At 38.6% G+C, this 19225-nt stretch overlaps 1 protein-coding gene across 8 annotated transcripts in view; it reads right to left on the bottom strand.

Annotated features, from left to right (window-relative positions):
- The window catches only part of LOC122553706 (gephyrin), a 537285-nt gene that overhangs the window by 160863 nt on the left and 357197 nt on the right, over nucleotides 1–19225 (bottom strand). For 4 of the 8 annotated variants that reach the window (XM_043697923.1, XM_043697929.1, XM_043697921.1 and 1 more), the window contains 2 exons: nucleotides 18506–18571; nucleotides 17597–17638 (listed from right to left, as the gene is read on the bottom strand). The exons of the other annotated variants lie outside the window; for them this stretch is intronic. In XM_043697923.1, coding sequence (XP_043553858.1) covers nucleotides 17597–17638; nucleotides 18506–18571 — 108 coding nt within the window. The remainder of the gene's footprint in view (nucleotides 1–17596; nucleotides 17639–18505; nucleotides 18572–19225) is intronic. 8 annotated transcript variants of the gene reach the window in all.

Genomic DNA, 19225 nt, shown 5'->3' with positions numbered 1-19225 from the left:
CACCTGTGGAGAGGAAATAGAGTTAACATTTCATTCTGAAGAAGGATCCCATATCTTGAAACATTAGCTGTTTCGTCTCTCCATAGATGTGGCCAGACCTGCTGAGTTTATCCAGCAATTTTAGATTTTGTTTATTTCAGATCTCCAGCATTGACCGCTTTTTGTTTTAATTATTAAAATCTACTCTACACAGCATTGCAGCAGTGCAAAACCTTATAATGTTCTACCTGATCCTAAATACTATTCGGAACAAATTCAGCATTTAAAAAAAAACTCATTGTTGTTTTGGTTTTAAGTTTGTTGATATAACTCAAACTTTGTGCAAAGGGATATTTCTTCATATAACCAGTTAATCTGGGGCATGTAATTAACATCGAATTACACTTTAAAAACATGTAATTAGTATCTTTTGGTCAACCGATGGTTTGCAGAGTGTAAATGACATAATGCTTTCACTTGTCATTTTATCATCTGACTCTTTTGATGACTTTCTCACCAGTCTCCTCCCAGCTGTTGTGTATAATCCAGTTCACAGTTTAAATGCTTTGGAATATAACTTGTTTTAGAGATTAAAATTTTGACCACAGATAATGGGAGAGACATCTGATTGAGAAACAAACAACTCTGATGTAAGTGCAACTCAAACAAGCTTAGGTGTAATAAATGTACAAACTTACTTGTATGCGTGCTTATCTTGTAAGGTTAATTGTAGAGGTGCAAAACCTAAATAACAAATCATCCTATTTCTGGGCTTTTGGGGGTGCCACAAGATCTACATATATATCAATAAAGACTAAATTATGCACGTGGTTCTCAGATCAAAACAAATGTAAACAGGAGAGTTCCTTAACAGTGCCTGCAATTCTGGAGAGAGGGCAATCACATTCATCATCCATATAAATCATCATATATATCAAATAGCTGTCTTGAAGGTTAAATCATTTGCTTGCAATTTTGAATGATTAATTCCAAAGTGTGCCAGGTTGAGTGCAAAGCCATGAAGAGAAGATTTTATTTTGTTTAATTCATTTGTGTGGATTTTGTGAGGAAAAGGCAGTTTAAGACAAAAAAATTACAGTTGCTGGAATCCAAGGTAGACAAGCAGGAGGCTGTAAGAACAGTGAGCCAGGCAGCAGCAGGAGGTGGAGAAGTCAACGTTTCGGGTGTAACCCTTCTTCAGGAACTGAAGGAGGATTATAACTGAAACATTAACTTCTCCACTTCCCAACGCTGCCAGGAAAAGACAATTGGCACAAGTCTTCCACCTTGCAGCTAGTGGAAAAAACCTGTAATGATTCTTATAGAACCTTGAGGGAGAAAGCACTCAGGGGAGGTAGGTTCGAAAGCTGTGGGAAGTCGATCAGAACAGCTAGCAAACTGAACAGATAACTGAAGCATCCACACTTGGGAGGCTAGACAGAAAAAGGTAGACAGCTGCATTGCCAAAAAGCTAAGAAAGACCCTCATAAAATCTTAATTAGAAAGAACTGCTGGAGTACAAAAGCAAAATAAAATATATTCCAGAGGGCTGTGGCATTTTTCCCCCGAAAAAGTGAATGAACTTTAAAGATTTTGAAAGATATAGGGATGCATGCTTGGAGAGAATAGTATAAAGTAAAATTAAATTCATGACATAGTGTTATAACTTGTAGAATTAAGCTAATAGCGCTTGCGTTCCTTCACAGTTCTCAATTTAAAAAAACCTTGATATTGTTTAAAGTTGTGAAATCTTGTATAGACTTATTGGTTAATTGCTGAGATTTTAGATTTCTCCTTTAAACATTCAATTTCTAATAGAACTGCAACATTAGATTGTCTATTTCATTTGTGAGTTCATGGCGAGAGGTTCTTAGACAAGCTGTTCACCTTATCTCTAGTATCATAGAAAGCAATGCCATCCTCCTGTGTCATTTGTTGGGTGTTTGTCATTATTACCTTCTGTCTCGAAGTTCCATAACCCTGGTCCTCTTGGCCATTTTTATTTCAAATATACATTAGACATGCAGCTGATTAGATTCATTTAAACTGTGAAGAGCTATAAAATCCTGACAGTGTGGAAGCAGGCCCATCAGGTCCATACCAACCCTCTGAACAGCATCCCACCCACACACATCCCCCATCCTATAACTCTACATATTCCTGGACACTGGGGAAATTTAGCTAAGACACTCCACATCTTTGGATTGTGGGAGGAAACCGGAGCATGCGGACGAAACCCACAGACACAGGGAGAATGTGCAAACTACAAATAGTCGCCTGAGGGTCAAATCGAACCTGGGTCCCTGATGCTGTGAGGCAGCAGTGCAAACCACTGAGCCACTGTGCCTCCCAAAAATTGGTTAAGTTTATTTGATTGGCTTATTGTGATGAAAGTCACAAATTCTAGAGGATAGTAGTTAAAGAATTGAAAGCAAGAAGGTAACCAGGGTGATATTTTCCCCCTAACAATGAAATAATCTGCAAAGGTACATTTTTGAAACAGAAACATAATAGGGGGTTCAAAGGGAATTTCAGGTGTGGTTCCACAGATAGAAGAGTTTGAGAGAAGTAAAAAGGAGGAGGCAAGTGAGGAAAACTAAAACTGCTGGCAATTTGAAATATAAACAGAAAAATCCAATAACATCTGGAACCACAAGTAACATTTTGGTTGTCGAGATTTTGTCAAAAGAATCCCTGATGATGAGTCTAACGAAGGGTGTACAGCTCAAACATTAACTTGTTTTTAAAAAAATCTTCTCAAATGCTGATAGACCTGCTAAACATTTCCATAATTTCCTACTTTTAAACCAGTTTGTAGGTGGAGTTGATCAAAACGGAACCAGCTTAAATCCAATCATCATTTCCTCTTCAAAACATCTCCTCAACATTTAAAGTTGCCTTTATGCTTTACTTAAAGGTCTATGTTTCAGTTCCACAGCATTGTTTAAAAGTCCAAAAATTATCTACAGTGAAACGTAGATGATAAATCACTGGCAGTAAAGAAATAACAACACAATCTTCTTCATTCTTATCCTATTGGTATGAATGAACAGCAGAGTCTGCAATTCATCAGCTGCATCTTCAGCTAGTGACTGACCCCCTTCTCTTTGGGCAACCAGTAAAAGCAGATTTAAGCAAGGGTGACAACACCTTTTAGTAAGGTTATAGGCCTTGCATGTTGAAATTATAATACTCACGGATAGCAAGTGGAGAACAAACAGATTCAATGATTAACATAGGAATTTCTGATTCCATTCTTCAGCATTTTGAAGTTGCTTGCACATAGGTCACTTCGACTTATGAGTCTTTAATTCTTGAAGATTCTGATATTTCAGATTTTACAAATGATTTTCGAAACAAATTCATTGGCTCTTTCTTGAGAATATTCCAGAATTCTAGACAGTATTACACGTGATAACAACCTAAACTGTGAAGGTAAGCTTGTTCAGCCAAGTATCGATAATGGGTTAAAGTAAGCTGTTCATTTTCATAAAAGCCTTCTACATCTGTTCATGTGTGATTGTCACTGCCACTTGCCAGTGGTTGGTTAGAATATCTGCAGGTATTTGTGATAGAGGATAAAAGCTAAATCTTTTCAGACTATAAATGCTCAGTGACATTTGAAGATGCAATAATTTTACTTCACAGCAACATAAGAATACTTCAAATACTTCTGGGCAATATTTTCTCAATGGTACATGGTATGGTTTACAATGGTCCAGCTCCTCCAGTCTCTGGTTATAAAACCTTAAGTTACCTTGAGAGTATGACTTAAAAGAAATTTTGGGATTTATATATTAACGAACTGAAATCTGTAACCCATTTTAAAAGATGATACATTGAACAAACCTAGATTGCTATTAAGTCTATCATTTCAGTTACGTGACACTATAGTCTTTTGCTTTAAATTCTGTTCTTATAGTCCTGCTCCACAGCTATCTGATGAAGGAGTACTGCTCCGAAAGCTAGTGCTTCCAAATAAACCTGTTAGACTATAACCTGGCGCTGTATAATTTTTTAACTTTGTCCACCCCAGTCCAACACCGGTTCCTCCACATCATAGAAAGCTAACAGTATAAGGTAGATTCAAATTCTCAAAAAAACTGAATACAGATCGTTCTGTTATAATGTGCGTTTCGTCAGTTCAAATTGGCTATAACGTGTTTGACAAATTGTGAATGTTGTTTGGATAATGTCAACTTTCTACTGAACAGATATAGCAATTTTCTATTAGCAATCTTTTTTTTTAGATTAGATTACAGTGTGGAAACAGGCCCTGGGCGGCACGGTGGCGCAGTGGTTAGCACTGCTGCCTCGCAGCGCCAGAGACCCGGGTTCAATTCCCGACTCAGGCGACTGACTGTGTGGAGTTTGCACGTTCTCCCCGTGTCTGCGTGGGTTTCCTCCGGGTGCTCCGGTTTCCTCCCACAGTCCAAAGATGTGCAGGTCAGGTGAATTGGCCATACTAAATTGCCCATAGTGTTAGGTAAGGGGTAAATGTAGGGATATGGGTGGGTTGCGCTTCGGCGGGTCGGTGTGGACTTGTTGGGCCGAACGGCCTGTTTCCACACTGTAATGTAATCTAAATCTAATAATCTAATCTTCTACAGTGCAACTTTCTACAACAATTTTCTATAGTGTGATTTTCTATAGCATGAGATTGCAGTGGAACACAACTGTTGCATTAGAGCAGAATGACCTGTAGCTTAATCCAGCCCACACCACAGAACACAAATTTATCTTGTATATGGTGCAGTGCTAAATTGCAACACTGGACATCTAATTTAAAATTTTAATATTCAGTAGCTGCAGTGAACCCAAACACACAAATATGGAAAAACTTCCAAATTCTAACATCAGTCTGTATAGACTTGTCTTGAGGCTTTTTAAAGAATCAGATTTCCTTTGATAAGTATTTACGATTGGAAAGCCTACCACCAAAACTTCACTGACCTTGTTATGGAGGTCAGGACAGACTATTTCCTTTTCATGGACACCTTGAAGTGTACTTTAATCGAATGAAATCTGTTAATTCTAGAAAGTGGAAAGAAACAAAGTAATTGCTCAATAAAAAAAAAACCTGACTCTTCAAGCTTCCTGAATGTAGGAAAAGACAGAGTCAGTAAGAGGAAATGTGATAAGGTGAATATGACAATGCTAAGGTTGATAAAAGTATGAGAACTAGGCTAAATATAGAAGGTTCAGAGTAAAAATTACAAATCTAAACAGGAGAAGACAGAGAATGAGAAGAATTCAAAAGTCTTCTATAAAGGAAATGTGGTAAATAGAAGAGTGGGGCCATTAAGGACCTAAAAGAATTTCTTAAAATTGGAGGTAGGGGGCATGGGTGAGGCACTAAATATGTACTGGGATTTGTCTTTAACAGGAAGAAACTACTGCCTATCATAGTGAAAGAGGAGGTAATTAAGACATTGGATGGGCTAAAAATGATAAAGAGGAGGGATTAGATAGGTTGCCTGTAAAACTGGTAAGCCACTAGAAATGGATGAAATGCATCCAAGGATATGGAAGGAAATAAGGATGGAAAGAGGCACTGGCCTTACCCAATCCTCCTTGGTTGCAGGAATGGTGCCAGAGTACAAAGCAATTGTAATTGTTACACACTTATTCAAAAAGGGTTCAGGGTTAGGACCAGAAACCAAAGGCCAGTCAATTTAACCTGGATGGTGGGAAAGCTTTTAGAAGCAATAATTCCGGATAAAAATAAGTCACTTGGACAAGTGTAACTTAATTAAGGAAAGTCAACATGGATTTGTAAAAGGCAAATTGTTTAACAAACTCATTGGAGTTACTTTGATACATAACTGAGAGGGTTGAAGAAGAATGGTGTGATTGAAGTGTATTTGGACTTCCTAAAGGCATTTGAACATAGGTTCAAAATTGACTGAGTAAGAGGTAAGAGACTGTAGTGACTAATGGACTTTTTTTGACTGGAGAAAAATGTGAAGTGGAATTCCCAGGGGATCAGTGTAATTATCCCTTCTCTTCCTGATAAAATTGTTAATAACTGAGACATCGGTGTACATGGCACAATTTTAAAATTTGTGGATGATACAAAATCTTGGAGATATTGTAAGCTGCAAGGAAGATAATGTAGATCTTCAAAGGAACATAGATAGGTTACAAACAAAAATTTACATCCCAGGAACAGGCCATTCGGCCCTCCAAGCCTGTGCTGATGCAAATCCACTATCTAAACCTATCCCCAATTCCTAAGGTTCTGTATCCCTCTGCCCCCCATCTACTCATGCATCTGTCCAGAAGCACCTTAAATGAAGCTACTGTGCCTGCCTCCACTACCTCTGCTGCCAATGCGTTACAGGCACCTACCACCCTCTGTGTAAAGTACTTTCCGCGTGAATCCTTCTTAAACTTCTCACCTTTCACCTCTCGTTATTGAATCCCTCACCTTGGGAAAAAGCTTATCTTTATCCACCCTGTCTATACCCTTCATGATTTTGTAGACCTCAATCAGGTCCCCCCCAATTTCCTTTTTTCTAATTAAAAACAATCCTGACCTACTCAATCTCTCTTCATATCTAGCACTTTCCATGCCAAATAACATCCTCATAAACCTTCTCTGCACCCTCTCCAAAGCGTCCACATCTTTTTGGTAATGTGGCAACCAGAACTGTACACGGTATTCTAAATGCGGCCGAACCAAAATCTTGTCCAATGTTAACATGACCTGCCAGCTCTTATACTCAATATCCCGTCTGATGAAGGCAAGCATACCATATGCCTTCTTGACCACTCTATCCACCTGTGGAGCCACCCTTCAGGGTACAAGGGACCTGAACTCCCAGATCTCTATGCTTATCAACTTTTCCTAAGGCTCTTCCATTTACAGTATAATTCGATCTAGAACTACACTTTCCAAAATGCATCACCTCACATTTAGATTAGATTCCCTACAATGTGGAAACAGGCCCTTCGGCCCAACAAGTCCACACCAACCCTCTGAAGAGTAACCCATCCAGTCCTATTTCCCTCTGACTACTGCACCTAACACTATGGGCAATTTAGCATGGCCAATTCACCTGACCTGCACATCTTTGTACTGTGGGAGGAAACCGGAGCACCCGGAGAAAACCCACGCAGACACGGGGAGAATGTGTAAACTCCACAAGGACAGTTGCCCAGAGGCTGCGATCGAACCTGGGACCTTGGTGCTGTGAGGCAGCAGTGCTAACCACTGAGCCACCGTGATTTGCCCGGATTGAATTCCATCTGCTACTTCTCCGCCCAACTCTCCAGTCTAACTATATTCTTCTGTATTCTTTGACAGTCCCCTAAAGTTTTCTGCTACTTCACCAATCTTCGTGTCATCTGCAAACTTGCTGATTATACCAACAATGCCCTCTCCCAGATCATTTATGTATATCACAAACAACAGTGGCCCCAGCACTAATCCCTGTGGAACTCCTCTGGTCACCTTTCTTCATTTCAAAAAAATCCCTTCAACTACTACAGTCTCCTGTTGGTTAACCAGTTCTTTATCCACCTAGCTAGAACACTCTGCACTCCACCGTGACTTCATTTTCTGCATTAGTTTACCTTGGGGAACCTCATCAAATGCTTTATTGAAGTCTATGTATATGACATCTACAGCCCTTTCTTCATCTATCAACTTGGTCACTTCCTCAAATAACTCTATTAAGTTGGTAAGGCATGATCTCCCTTGCACAAAACCATGTTGCCTATTACTGATAAGCCCATTCTTTATCCATCAGTATCTTCCCACCGCTGACATCAGGCTCACTGGTCTGTAGTTACCTGGAATATCCCTACTACCCTTCTTGCAGAGGGGGACAACATTAGCAACCCTCCAGTCCTCCAGCATTTCACCTGTGTTTAAGGATGCTACAAAGATATTTGTCAGGGACCCAGCTATTTTCTCTCTCACCTCTCTCAGCAACCTGGGCTAGAACCCATCCTGTCCTGGGGATTTGTTCACCTTAATATCTTTTAGCCTACCCAACACATCTTCCCTTGTTATGTCAATGTGATCCAAAGTAAACAAACTTCTATCTCTAATCTCAACATTCATCATGTCCCTCTCCTCAGTGAACACTGGTGCAAAGTAATCATCGGGGCAGTACGGTGGTCAGTGATTAGCACTGCTGTCTCACAGTGCCAGGGACCCGGGTTTGATTCCTGCCTTGGGTGACTGTCTGTGTGGAGTTTGCACGTTCTTCCCGTGTCTGTGTGGGTTTCCTCTGGATGCTCCGGCTTCCTCCCACAATCCAAAGATGTGTAGGTCAGGTGAATTGGCCATGCTAAATTGCCCATAGTGTTTGGTGGATTAGTCAGCGGTAAATATAGGGTAGAGAAATTGGTCTGGGTGGATTATTCTTTGGAGGGTTGGTGTGGACTTATTAGGCTGAATGGCCTGTTCCCATACTGTAGGGAATCTAATCTAATCTCACCCATTTTCTCAGGTTCAACACACAACCTTCCTTCCTTATCCTTTTAGTGGACGAACCCTTTCTCTAGTTATCCTCTTACTTCTTATATATGAATAAAAGGCCTTGGGATTCTCCTTAATTCTGCTCACTAAAGTTATTTCATGACCCCTTTTAGCCCACGTGATTCCTCGTTTTAGATTGGTCCTACTCTCCCGATATTCCTCCAAGGCCCGTTATGTTCTTAGCTGGCTGGACCTTTTGTACATTTCCCTTTTCCTCTTGGCTAGTCGCACGGTGGAAAATGTGGACGACTGGCAGATGAAATTTAAAGCAGGAAAGCATGAAGTAATTCATTAGTGACAAAATAAAGTGTATAATTCTAAATGGAGGCAACAGCTTACTTAGTGCATATGCATGGAAATGTGGCAAGACAAGTTGAGAGTGTGGTAATAAAGCATGCGGCATCCTTGGTTTTAACAGTGGGCACTGATAAGACAAAAATAAAAAAAATTGTCAAAAACCTGCAAAATCACCACTTCAGCTTCAAGTAGACTATAACATGCAATACTGGATGCAGAGTTTTAGAAAAGGATGTGAAGGTGTTGAGACAGTATAGAAAAGATTTGGTTCTGGGGATGAGAAATTTCAGTTACATAGGTATATTGGAGAAGTTGGAGCTCTTTTGTTTGAAAAAGAAAGTGTTGAGAAGACATTTGCTAAAGGCATTCAAACTCATTAGGGATCTGGACAGAGTAGGAACCAGTGGACACAGAATGCTGACATGAGGAAAACACAGTGAGTGGCTAGGATCTGAAAGGCAATGCAGGAGAGCATGGTGGAGCTAAGTTCATTTGAGCCATTTAAATTGAATTATCATCTGAAAAGGAAGGATGTACAAGGCTACTTGGAGAAGGTAGGGGAGTGGCACTAGACAAATTATTACTTCAGACAGCCAGTACAGATGTGAAGAACTGTAACCATTCCACAATTCTACACGTTTTCTTCCTTTTCTATATTCCTACTGCATTGCAATCAAAACATTGTGCACTTTTCAACATACTCTTGTTCTATTGTAACTTGAGTACATGTGAGAATAAACTGAATTCAGTTCTAAGTCTATTCTATCAAATAGTCTCCTACTTCAACTTTCTTTCCTGGGAACTTAAAACGGATGAAGTATTTAATTCCCGCTGTCGTTCTTCTCTTCTACAAATTATTCTATTAAAAGGCAATTTTGGTGTAACCTGATGATAATTTAAATGATTTTACTTCAACTTTGCACTTCTTTTCATATTCAAGTCCAACTTCATGGATGCAAAGAACAAATTATGCAATATTTGAATGAGTAAAATCAATCACGTGATTTAAATGTAAATACACATCCCTGCTTTTAATGTGGACCTTTGGCCATGTTTATAAGGTCAATATTCAAAATCAAAGGAATCAGAATCAACTGCTAGTGCAAACTTTTCTTGTCAAACACTTGGAAAGATATTCAGATTATTGTGTCAATGCATGCTCCTTTCACAAATGTTTGGGTATTTATAAACACAGATACTAGTCTCAAACAAGCCAATTATAATAGAGCTCTTTATTACTTGAGCTAATGAGATGGTGTGGAGGTGCCAGTATTGGACTGGGACAGACAAGGTCAGAAGTCAGATGACACCAGGTTACAGTCCAACAGTTTATTTGAAATTGCAAACTTTCGGAACATTGCCCCTTTGTCAGATTAAGTCAACAAAGCTATATGTCAGATGTGAATCAGGTGAAGCTATGAGAATTACGCAGAGCATATCAAGTCATTTTCAAAAATTAGTCTGACCCGTTGGTATGCAACATGCTACAAGATAATATACTGAACTTCCAGCACAAGTGCAGGACATAAGATGATTCATGAGACAATATGAAACTGGATTTTGGATTTTTAAAAATAAAGTTGCTCTAACATGGGCAGTTGTGGCTATGCATCATTTCTTGCCCCTCCTATCATAGCTCCGAAGAAAATATAGGTTAAGGATATCAAATCCATTCCTGGAAGAACATAAGTGATCTAGGTTGGTTTTGCAATGACCACAGCATGTTTGGTTCTTTTCTTTCTGGTACCAGTCCACATATAAATAATATGTCCTGATATAAATAAATGTCTCATTATGCTTCAGTTGTATGTTCACCTCATGATTTTTAGTTACAAAATAATTTCTGTAACCACCATCCCACTGCATGATCTGAGCACATCCAGTAGTCAAGATTCTGAGCATCACTATCCACGTAATTTGTTGCAGTACTCAGGCTCTTCATTTGTTTGATGAATAAAGGTGGCCAAAATAATACAAGTTTGTCCACATTTTTCAACCACCTCAGCATATCTTAAATATTCTGCATCAATTAATATGGCCAGCTACAACAATTCTCCAGCACCACGAATAAAAAAAAATGCTGAACTGCTGTGACTACAATGTAACATATTTTAATATTGTGAACTGTGATAACTTTGCAGAAGGAAATAGTTTGGATCTGTTAATTAGCTGCAGAATGAACTCATATTCACCAGAAAAGGATGCTGAAACATTTAGAATACATGAAATTTACAGGAGAAAAAAAATCAAACTTGTGTTTTTAGAATTCTCAGCAACTTTTATGATGGATCTTGACAGGTAGTCTTCCAGAGTGAATTTTGTACACAAATGTAACAAAGTGTAGTTCTACTGAATTTTCAACTGGATACTGTTTAATATGAATAAAAATGCATATATCTTACAAGTGAGCTACTCATTGAGACTGCTTATTCCTTTTCAATGTCACCTTGCAACCAGTATTTTGTCAGTTCACACAGTACAGCATCTGACTCTTAATTAGGAGACCGAGCTATGAATCCCCCCCCCTTGAATGGGTAACCTACTTTATTGACTTTTATTCTACTGAAATATGGTTATCAAAAATCCAACCACAATTTTAAAAAGCATAACGAATAAATACATTAAAGCCACAAATGAGTGGACTGATGGCCCTCAAAACTAGGCGATAGCTATTAGCAGAAAATCCAGGAAAGGGCAGCGTGCATATTTAAGCTTGAAGCATATATAAAAAATACTGTTGAATTAACTAATAAAATGTAATTATATTGGGTCAATGTGAAGGCCTCCAAAATTAACAAAATATGGGCTGAATTCAGAGGAAACCTCTCACTCTATTTCCCCAAGAGTAAATTTCAATCCAATTTATGAAAACCTTCCCACTTACTCACCAATGTGATAGGTGAACATATTCTTCCAACTGAACTTGTGCTTGAGGATATATTATGCCAACAGGATGCTGGTAGGCAGTAACCAAACTCAAAAGGAATGAGAAACGAATGGATGACATGGGATGTGTGTAGAACATTCACTGGTAATAGCATATCTATGCTGAAAAACATTTCTTAGTTCAAAAAATATGATTAAGTCTATTGAACAGATTGTGCTTTCATTCCAGTTTTCTGTGATTGATTACTTAGAGCACTGAAAAACAAGTGCATCATGTTAAGTATTTAGTTCACCTACAAAGAAGTTAAATTGCAACAGAAAAAACAAAGAAGCAGATGCTAGGAATCGGAGCACAAGACAGAAAATGCTGGAAATGCAAAACAGGTCAGGCAGCATCCATGAGAGAAACAGAGTAAATGCTTCAGGTCAATGACATATCACCCTCTTTGGCCTCAATGTGTCTAGAAGATCCACTTCATCCTCCCTTAACCTTACTTCCATCAAATGAGGGATCACCGACCTCTATTCCTGTTCTGCATGTTAGCTGATATGAGCAAAAGTTGAGTAAATATCGTTGCGTGTTGTGGACATCGCAAACAAGGCCAGCATTTGTTACACATCCTTAATTGCCCTGAAATTAGTGACTTGCACCATTCCTAAACGTAGTTAAAAGTCAACCATGTTAGTTGGGGTCTGGAGTCACATATAGGATGGACCATATAAGGACAACAGATTTTCTTCCCTAAAGGATTTAGGTGAACCAGAAGCACTTTTAAGATAATTGGCAACTGTTTATAGTCACTGTTGTTATGGGATGCACTTTTAAGAAGGATTTATTCTGTCATGTTTCTTTTGAAAGTAAGTGCTGCAAACTTGGAGCCGAGCTGTCTGCTCTGAGCTCAGCTAGTTTTGTTTCTTTTTAAAAGTTGGAACAATAGAAGTAACATGAATGGGTGGAGTCAAGCTCCCACAGAACTAAGATGTCAGTTTAACTTTCAGTAGTTGCTATAGTCTTGAAGCTGCATGTACAAGGTTTTCTTCTCTGTTATAGCTAAAAGCTGGAGTTCTCTCCACTGTGAAAATTGCATATGAGATTACAGTTTTACTGAATTTCCCTTTGCCAAAGGTGTGTTTAGAGGATGTTACAATTATGGAACAGCTAATCATTGGTTTTGTGTGTGCGTGTGTGTGCGTATAATCTTGTTAAGTATTTCCATAGAATTGCAGTTAAGCTTTTTTTTGTATTTTGATTTTGTCTCCATTTTAACAATAGTGTAAGAAAAAAGTTTGTTTTGCTTCAAGCCTGGAACTTTGACCAATTGAATGGCATCCACATCATATCACCTTCCATTTACATTTAAAATTAAGAAAAGGTTTGGGTCTAGACTATTTTCTTAATATATTATGAGGGGGAATTTGGCCTGGTCCATAATACTATCAACTCCAGATGGAATTTGAATGCAATTATTTCAATCAGGTGCTGAGGCAGGATTTGCACCCATGTCCCACAGAGCTTTAGCTTGGGCCTCTGGATTACCAGCTCAATGATATTATTGCTAGGGCACCTCAGCTGTGTTCTTAAAAAATCCACTCTGCTCACCCTATTCTCAAAAACAAAGTCTGGAAGTTTCTGCCTTTGAAAACTACAATCCAATCTCCAATCATCGTTACTTTTCTAAAGTCCTTGAATTTGTTATTGCTTCCCAAAGCCATACTTATCGATCTATTCAGATAATTTGCAATGGCTACTTTATAAAACCCATATGACCATAAGACCCATAAGACATAGCAGCAGAAATTAGACCATTTGGCCCACTGAGTTTGATCCACCATTCAATCATGGCTGATAGATCTCCAACAGCATTTTTCCACTTTCTTCCATAACCTTTGATTCCCATACCAATCAAGAACTTATCTATCTCTGTTTTAAATATGCTCAATGACCTGGCCACCACTGCCTTCTCTGGCAATGAACTCCACAGATTTACCACTTTCTGGCTATTGGAAACATCTTCCCAATGTTTACTCTGTCCAGGCCATTCAGTATTCTGTAAGCTTCAATCGGATCCCTTCTCATCCTTCTGAACTCCACCGGATAGTCCCAGAGTCCTCAAACATTTCTCATATGTTAAGCCTTTCATTCCTGGGATCATTCCTATGAACCTCCTCTGGACCCGCTCCAGGGCCAATATAACCTTCCTGAGGTGTGGGGCCCAAAATTGCTCACAATCTTACACTATTACTTCGGATATCCTTCAATGATCTATCCTCAGCCCCTTCTATTTCTCATCATTGAGGAAAAAAGTCAGATTCCATGTTTATGTTGATAGCACAGTTCTATTTTGCTACCACTATATTATCAACTTTTGAGTGCTTCTAATTTTTTTATGCTACTTGCCAGATATGCAGTCATGGCTGAACATAAAGTTCCTTCATAAATACACAGGAAGCTGAAGTCACCGTCTTTGGTTCCCTGCCCTGAGCTCCACTCCCAGCCCCCAAAGTTAACCTATTCTCATTTCAATGCACAAGGCTGAACCAGACTATTTGCAACTTTGGTGCCCTTTTTAACTCTGAGATCAGCTTCTGATCACTTATGCAGTCCATCCCTATAACGACACTGCCCCTCTTCACCTACGCCTCAAGCTTATCTACTGCTGAAATCATCATCCATGCTTTTGTTATCTCTCTACTTGATTATCACATTGCTCTCCTGGCTGGCATTTTACCTTTCACCCTCTGTAAACTTGATTTCCTCCAAACCTCTGTTCCCATAACTTAACTTATACCAAGCCCTTTCACCAATTACTTCCATGCTCACTTGCTGACGCTTGCTCCTGGTCAAGCGATGTTTAGCTTTTAAAATTCTCAACTTTGTTTTCAAATTATTCCATGGCTTTACCCTTTCTTACTTCTAATGTCCTCCACCCATACAGCCTGCTGAGATCTCTGTGCACCTCCAATTCTGATCTTCTGCACATCCCAAATTAAATTGTTCCATCATTAGCTGCAAAGACCCAAAGCTTTGAAATTCCCTTCCTGAGCCTCCCTTGATCTTATTTACCATATTTTGCTACTCGTGACAATAACCTTTTTGCTCAGGATTCTGCTATAAGGCTGCGGAAATACCAGTTTGGAGAGACTTTCGTTCTACTCCTTTGTCATAATCAATAAGTTATTCAGAAATGCACACAACGCTCTGTGTGAAGAATTATTTTCTTCCTTCCTCTGTGAAAACTGAACATTTCTGTGGATCTGTCTAAATTTCAAGTGATAACACATCTAATCTGTTATTTACAGAGGCAAATCTAGGACCACAGGACAAATAAAAGCAGATAATAGTGCAACTGTAACAAACTAGAAAATGCTGAAATATGCAGAAAATTAACTCCATATGCCCGGAGAGAGCAGGTAGACTCAGACGTCTGGTCAACACCAGAGGGCAGTTGCTTTCCACTGATACTTTTATAAGTTCTGAGCAAGACAAGGTTCAATTTCCAATTCTAGTGATAATGATAAACTGGGTGGCTACAGAAGAGCAAAAGAAGAAATTTGTTGGGTCCTCGTGAATGGTTTTAAGATCCGGAAGGAGAAATAAGAACATGGGGTTACCAATGAAGTACAAATGGCACCATGGTAAGTTTTTCTCTGCCCATGTGTTGAGGTTTTGGGTTAAGCATTGCTGTCAAAAGTGGCATATCTACATGGTGAGCTATTAATGGAATTTATACAAATACAATAAAATAAGTTCCATATGAAATAAAATAATGTGCTATGAAATAGAGAATGCACCACAAAGTCTAGCCCTTCGCAAAATAAACATTAGGATGCAAAATAGAGAATTGAAGATGGTTGTTCATTGGGAGGTTGAGAAATAAATGAGTCTAGCCTAAAATTTCTGAAAATGCTTGATATTTTTCTGATATTCTTAGAGTTATCTTTCTTCTACTATGCGGAAAATGAAGTATGATGTTTTTCTTATAGGGTTACTTGAAGAATTGCTGAAAATGTATTGCTGGAAAAGCGCAGGTCAGGCAGCATCCAAGGAACAGGAGAATCGACGTTTCGGGCATAAGCCCTTCTTCAGGAATAATTCTTCACACAGAGCGTTGTGTGCATTTCTGAATAACTTATTGATTATGACAAAGGAGTAGAACGAAAGTCTCTCCAAACTGGTATTTCCGCAGCCTTATAGCAGAATCCTGAGCAAAAAGGTTATTGTCACGAGTAGCAAAATATGGTAAATAAGATCAAGGGAGGCTCAGGAAGGGAATTTCAAAGCTTTGGGTCTTTGCAGCTAATGATGGAACAATTTAATTTGGGATGTGCAGAAGATCATTCCTGAAGAAGGGCTTATGCCCGAAACGTCGATTCTCCTGTTCCTTGGATGCTGCCTGACCTGCTGCGCTTTTCCAGCAACACATTTTCAGCTCTGATCTCCAGCATCTGCAGCCCTCACTTTCTCTCTACTTGAAGAATTGGCCAACATATTACTTTTAAGACAACATATATCACAGAATCACAGAGATGTACAGCATGGAAACAGACCCTTTGGTCCAACTTGTCCATGTCAACCAGATATCCTAAATTAATCTAGTTCCATTATGATTTAATTACTTCCCATGGGAATTTAAATAAAGCCCAACAAAGAGAAGAGAATCACTATGGGACAGTTTTGTGCTAATTGGTATCAAACTACCATGATAAATTGTTTAATCAATTTCAAGTAAAGTGTTTCCTTTTGAAGAACCTGCAGAAAATGATCACTACCCACCGCCAATCTCTAAGTCTCTTTATCCGTCTGCCCACTCCTGTACGCAATTCCTTCTGTTAACTTGATCAAGGTGGTTTGACAGCCAATCTTGTCTGTCCTGTGAAGTTACCAAAATAAAAACTGCAGCCTGATAATTCCTCAGATATAAATTTGACTTGGTGCACTGCCCGGCAAGAATCTCCTTAGTTATTCATTATAGGGCTGTGATATTAATCTAAATCAGAACAAGATTTGGCATTTAATGAATTTTCAGAATACTTTAAAACACTACCCATCCATCCACAAGATGGGCATTGACTGTGACAACAGATAAAGACTTTACTATGGGAAAGAGGCTGACTGAGTTTTGCATCAGAAAGAAATGATATTCCCAACAGCTGCTGACAACCCTTTAGCATTATAAAGTGAAAGACTTGGAGAAAAAAAGTGTTCAACTCTTTAGTTCTCCAGATTTTTCCAATATTACATTAGCAAAATCCATGAGACGAGTGCAGAAAATAATCCTGGAGGAGATGAAAGCTAGATGCATATGCATTTTTATGATGAATCTCGCAAAATCTTTCCACTGCTCCTACAAACAGAATTCAATAAAGTGAACAATTTTGAATTGGTTGCAACACATCATTCTTTGTACCTTGTGCCTTCAGAAGTAGGATGTCAATTTTGAAAAATATACTACACATAAGAAAGTGAGAGGGAACTCTTTTACCCATGCGCTTTCAACGTGACTAGAGAAGATAATGAGATTTTACACATACTTCTCCCCAAAACAAAAACACAGAAAAAAGTAAGTCAAGTTTATGAAGCCAATGCAATGTCAGCAGTAAATAAAATGCCTCCTTATATTTTCGGTACTTACCAGACTTGTGTTTAAAGACAGCACCATCTTGTTTCTTATTTATTTCCTAACAGCCTTTAAAAGGTTTATATTGCCATTTTAAGACTGATGTAAGACTGTTAAAGAATAGCAAATGTTTGGAGGTAAAAAAAAATCCCTCCACTCTCTACCTCCCCATGATTCTTATACCCTTACAACACTGCTTATTTTATTCCAAATCAGAAAAAAAGTCATCAAAGGCAACATGCAGAATTGTAAATACTGTGTTTACAAGAGCAGGGCGCAAAGCAACACAGTTGTGCATTATGATGCAAGAACACGTGCAGTGTACCTCTGTAGCACAATAAGAAGGTGTGCATGAAGAGAGCTCAGCCTGGTTGTGCAGCAAGGGAAAAGAAAACACCGTTAATGAGGAAGGGGTGCTGAGTCAGGGTCTGAAGAGGTTCTCTGCATTGGTGGTTCCAGCTCTGAGGCAGAAGGCAGGGGTTTCATTAATATATATTCTCTTGAAGGTGGTGGCTAAGGTAAACTATGCAAGATCTGAGTTTTAAATACCATGAGCTTGTGCCAACACAGAAGAGGCTATATCCTTTTTGTTCCCTATATCCGAGAAAGAGTCTTCCTAATCCTCCTGCAAGAATTTCACACCATTTGTGGATCAGATTACTTTTCATTTAAATTTTATGAAGGTCTTCACAAGACTTGTACAATCAAATAAAATTTTAATGACTGCTTAGTTGAAGGTGCTGTAAAGGGGCTATTTTCAACAAAGGCTAAGAGAAACCCAGTACTGCCAGGAGTACCAACAATCAAATCTGCATCACAGTTGTCAAACTCTGTTGTGAACAGACCTTATAAATTCTTTACAAACCTGAAAAGGGTGACTTGTTGCTTCAAATACTTCAATACTGATCACTAAAGATGCAAAAGTGGAATAAAATAATTGTCTGGTGGAAACTGGCATGACTTCTGTAATGTAGATTTGATGTTACCTTTCCAAATACACCAATATAGAGCAAACAAAATGGATACCATTTATTTCTATAAGATAGGGGAACTGAAATTGATAATTCGATGTAAGAGCTCGTCCTCAGTCTCCAGTCTCAATCCTAATGAAACCCCTGTTGTGGATGAGAAGGAAGAGGAGGGGAGGAGGAGAAAAAGAATGAAAGCAAAAAGTTTGAGCTGGTGTTATCGGCCAGCAGGAGAAAAACATCACCAGGTAAAATTATATATTTACTTTGAGAGAGCCTCCTTTCACATTTCCTTCTAGCTGATCTCTGAGCTCCTCCAGCTTTCGATGGAGCTATATGTAAACATCAGAAAATGATTTAAACAACCTGTCCTTTCATTTAATACTACATTCCTCACCACTTTTGGAAGAAATTGAACTTGAAAACCTGTAAACTTGCATTTCAGACTTGTTCCCTAAGGAATTTTCTGGACAAATACTTAAAGCTGCAATGAATTATAGTGCATACTTGGGATAGTTTTGTAGTTAGTGAAGCAATTTTTAGGGTATTTTTGTTTCTTTTTGAAAATGCAATGCTCGGATACATTATGTTGTTCACATTAATGCACTTCATCAATTATAAGTCCATTTCAAATCAATTGGACGGGGAAGGCTGTTAAATAGAAGAGATCGTCAATGTCTATGGATACACGCCAATTTTGAACTTCCAGACGGAACTATAATGTCAGGAGACTTGCATAGGCCTTTTTGGGTAGTACATTTACATAATCAACGCTCCTGTAGTTGCTACTGAGCTTAAAATAAATTTCATTAGGCTATGAATCAAGTTTAGCTACTTGACAAATACAATAATCTTCCATTGAAAGCAGGCTTCTTTTTAATTTTGCAATGATCAAAAATGGTTTACTTCCCTATAGGATCCACTATTTCCTTCATAACATCTTTGCTTTGTACTGATGTTAGTCAAGATCATTTAGCTCCTGAACA

This window comes from Chiloscyllium plagiosum, chromosome 10, assembly GCF_004010195.1.
Source record: "Chiloscyllium plagiosum isolate BGI_BamShark_2017 chromosome 10, ASM401019v2, whole genome shotgun sequence".
Classification (NCBI taxonomy): Eukaryota; Metazoa; Chordata; class Chondrichthyes; order Orectolobiformes; family Hemiscylliidae; genus Chiloscyllium; species Chiloscyllium plagiosum.
This window is presented reverse-complemented; position numbering and strand designations above follow the sequence as displayed.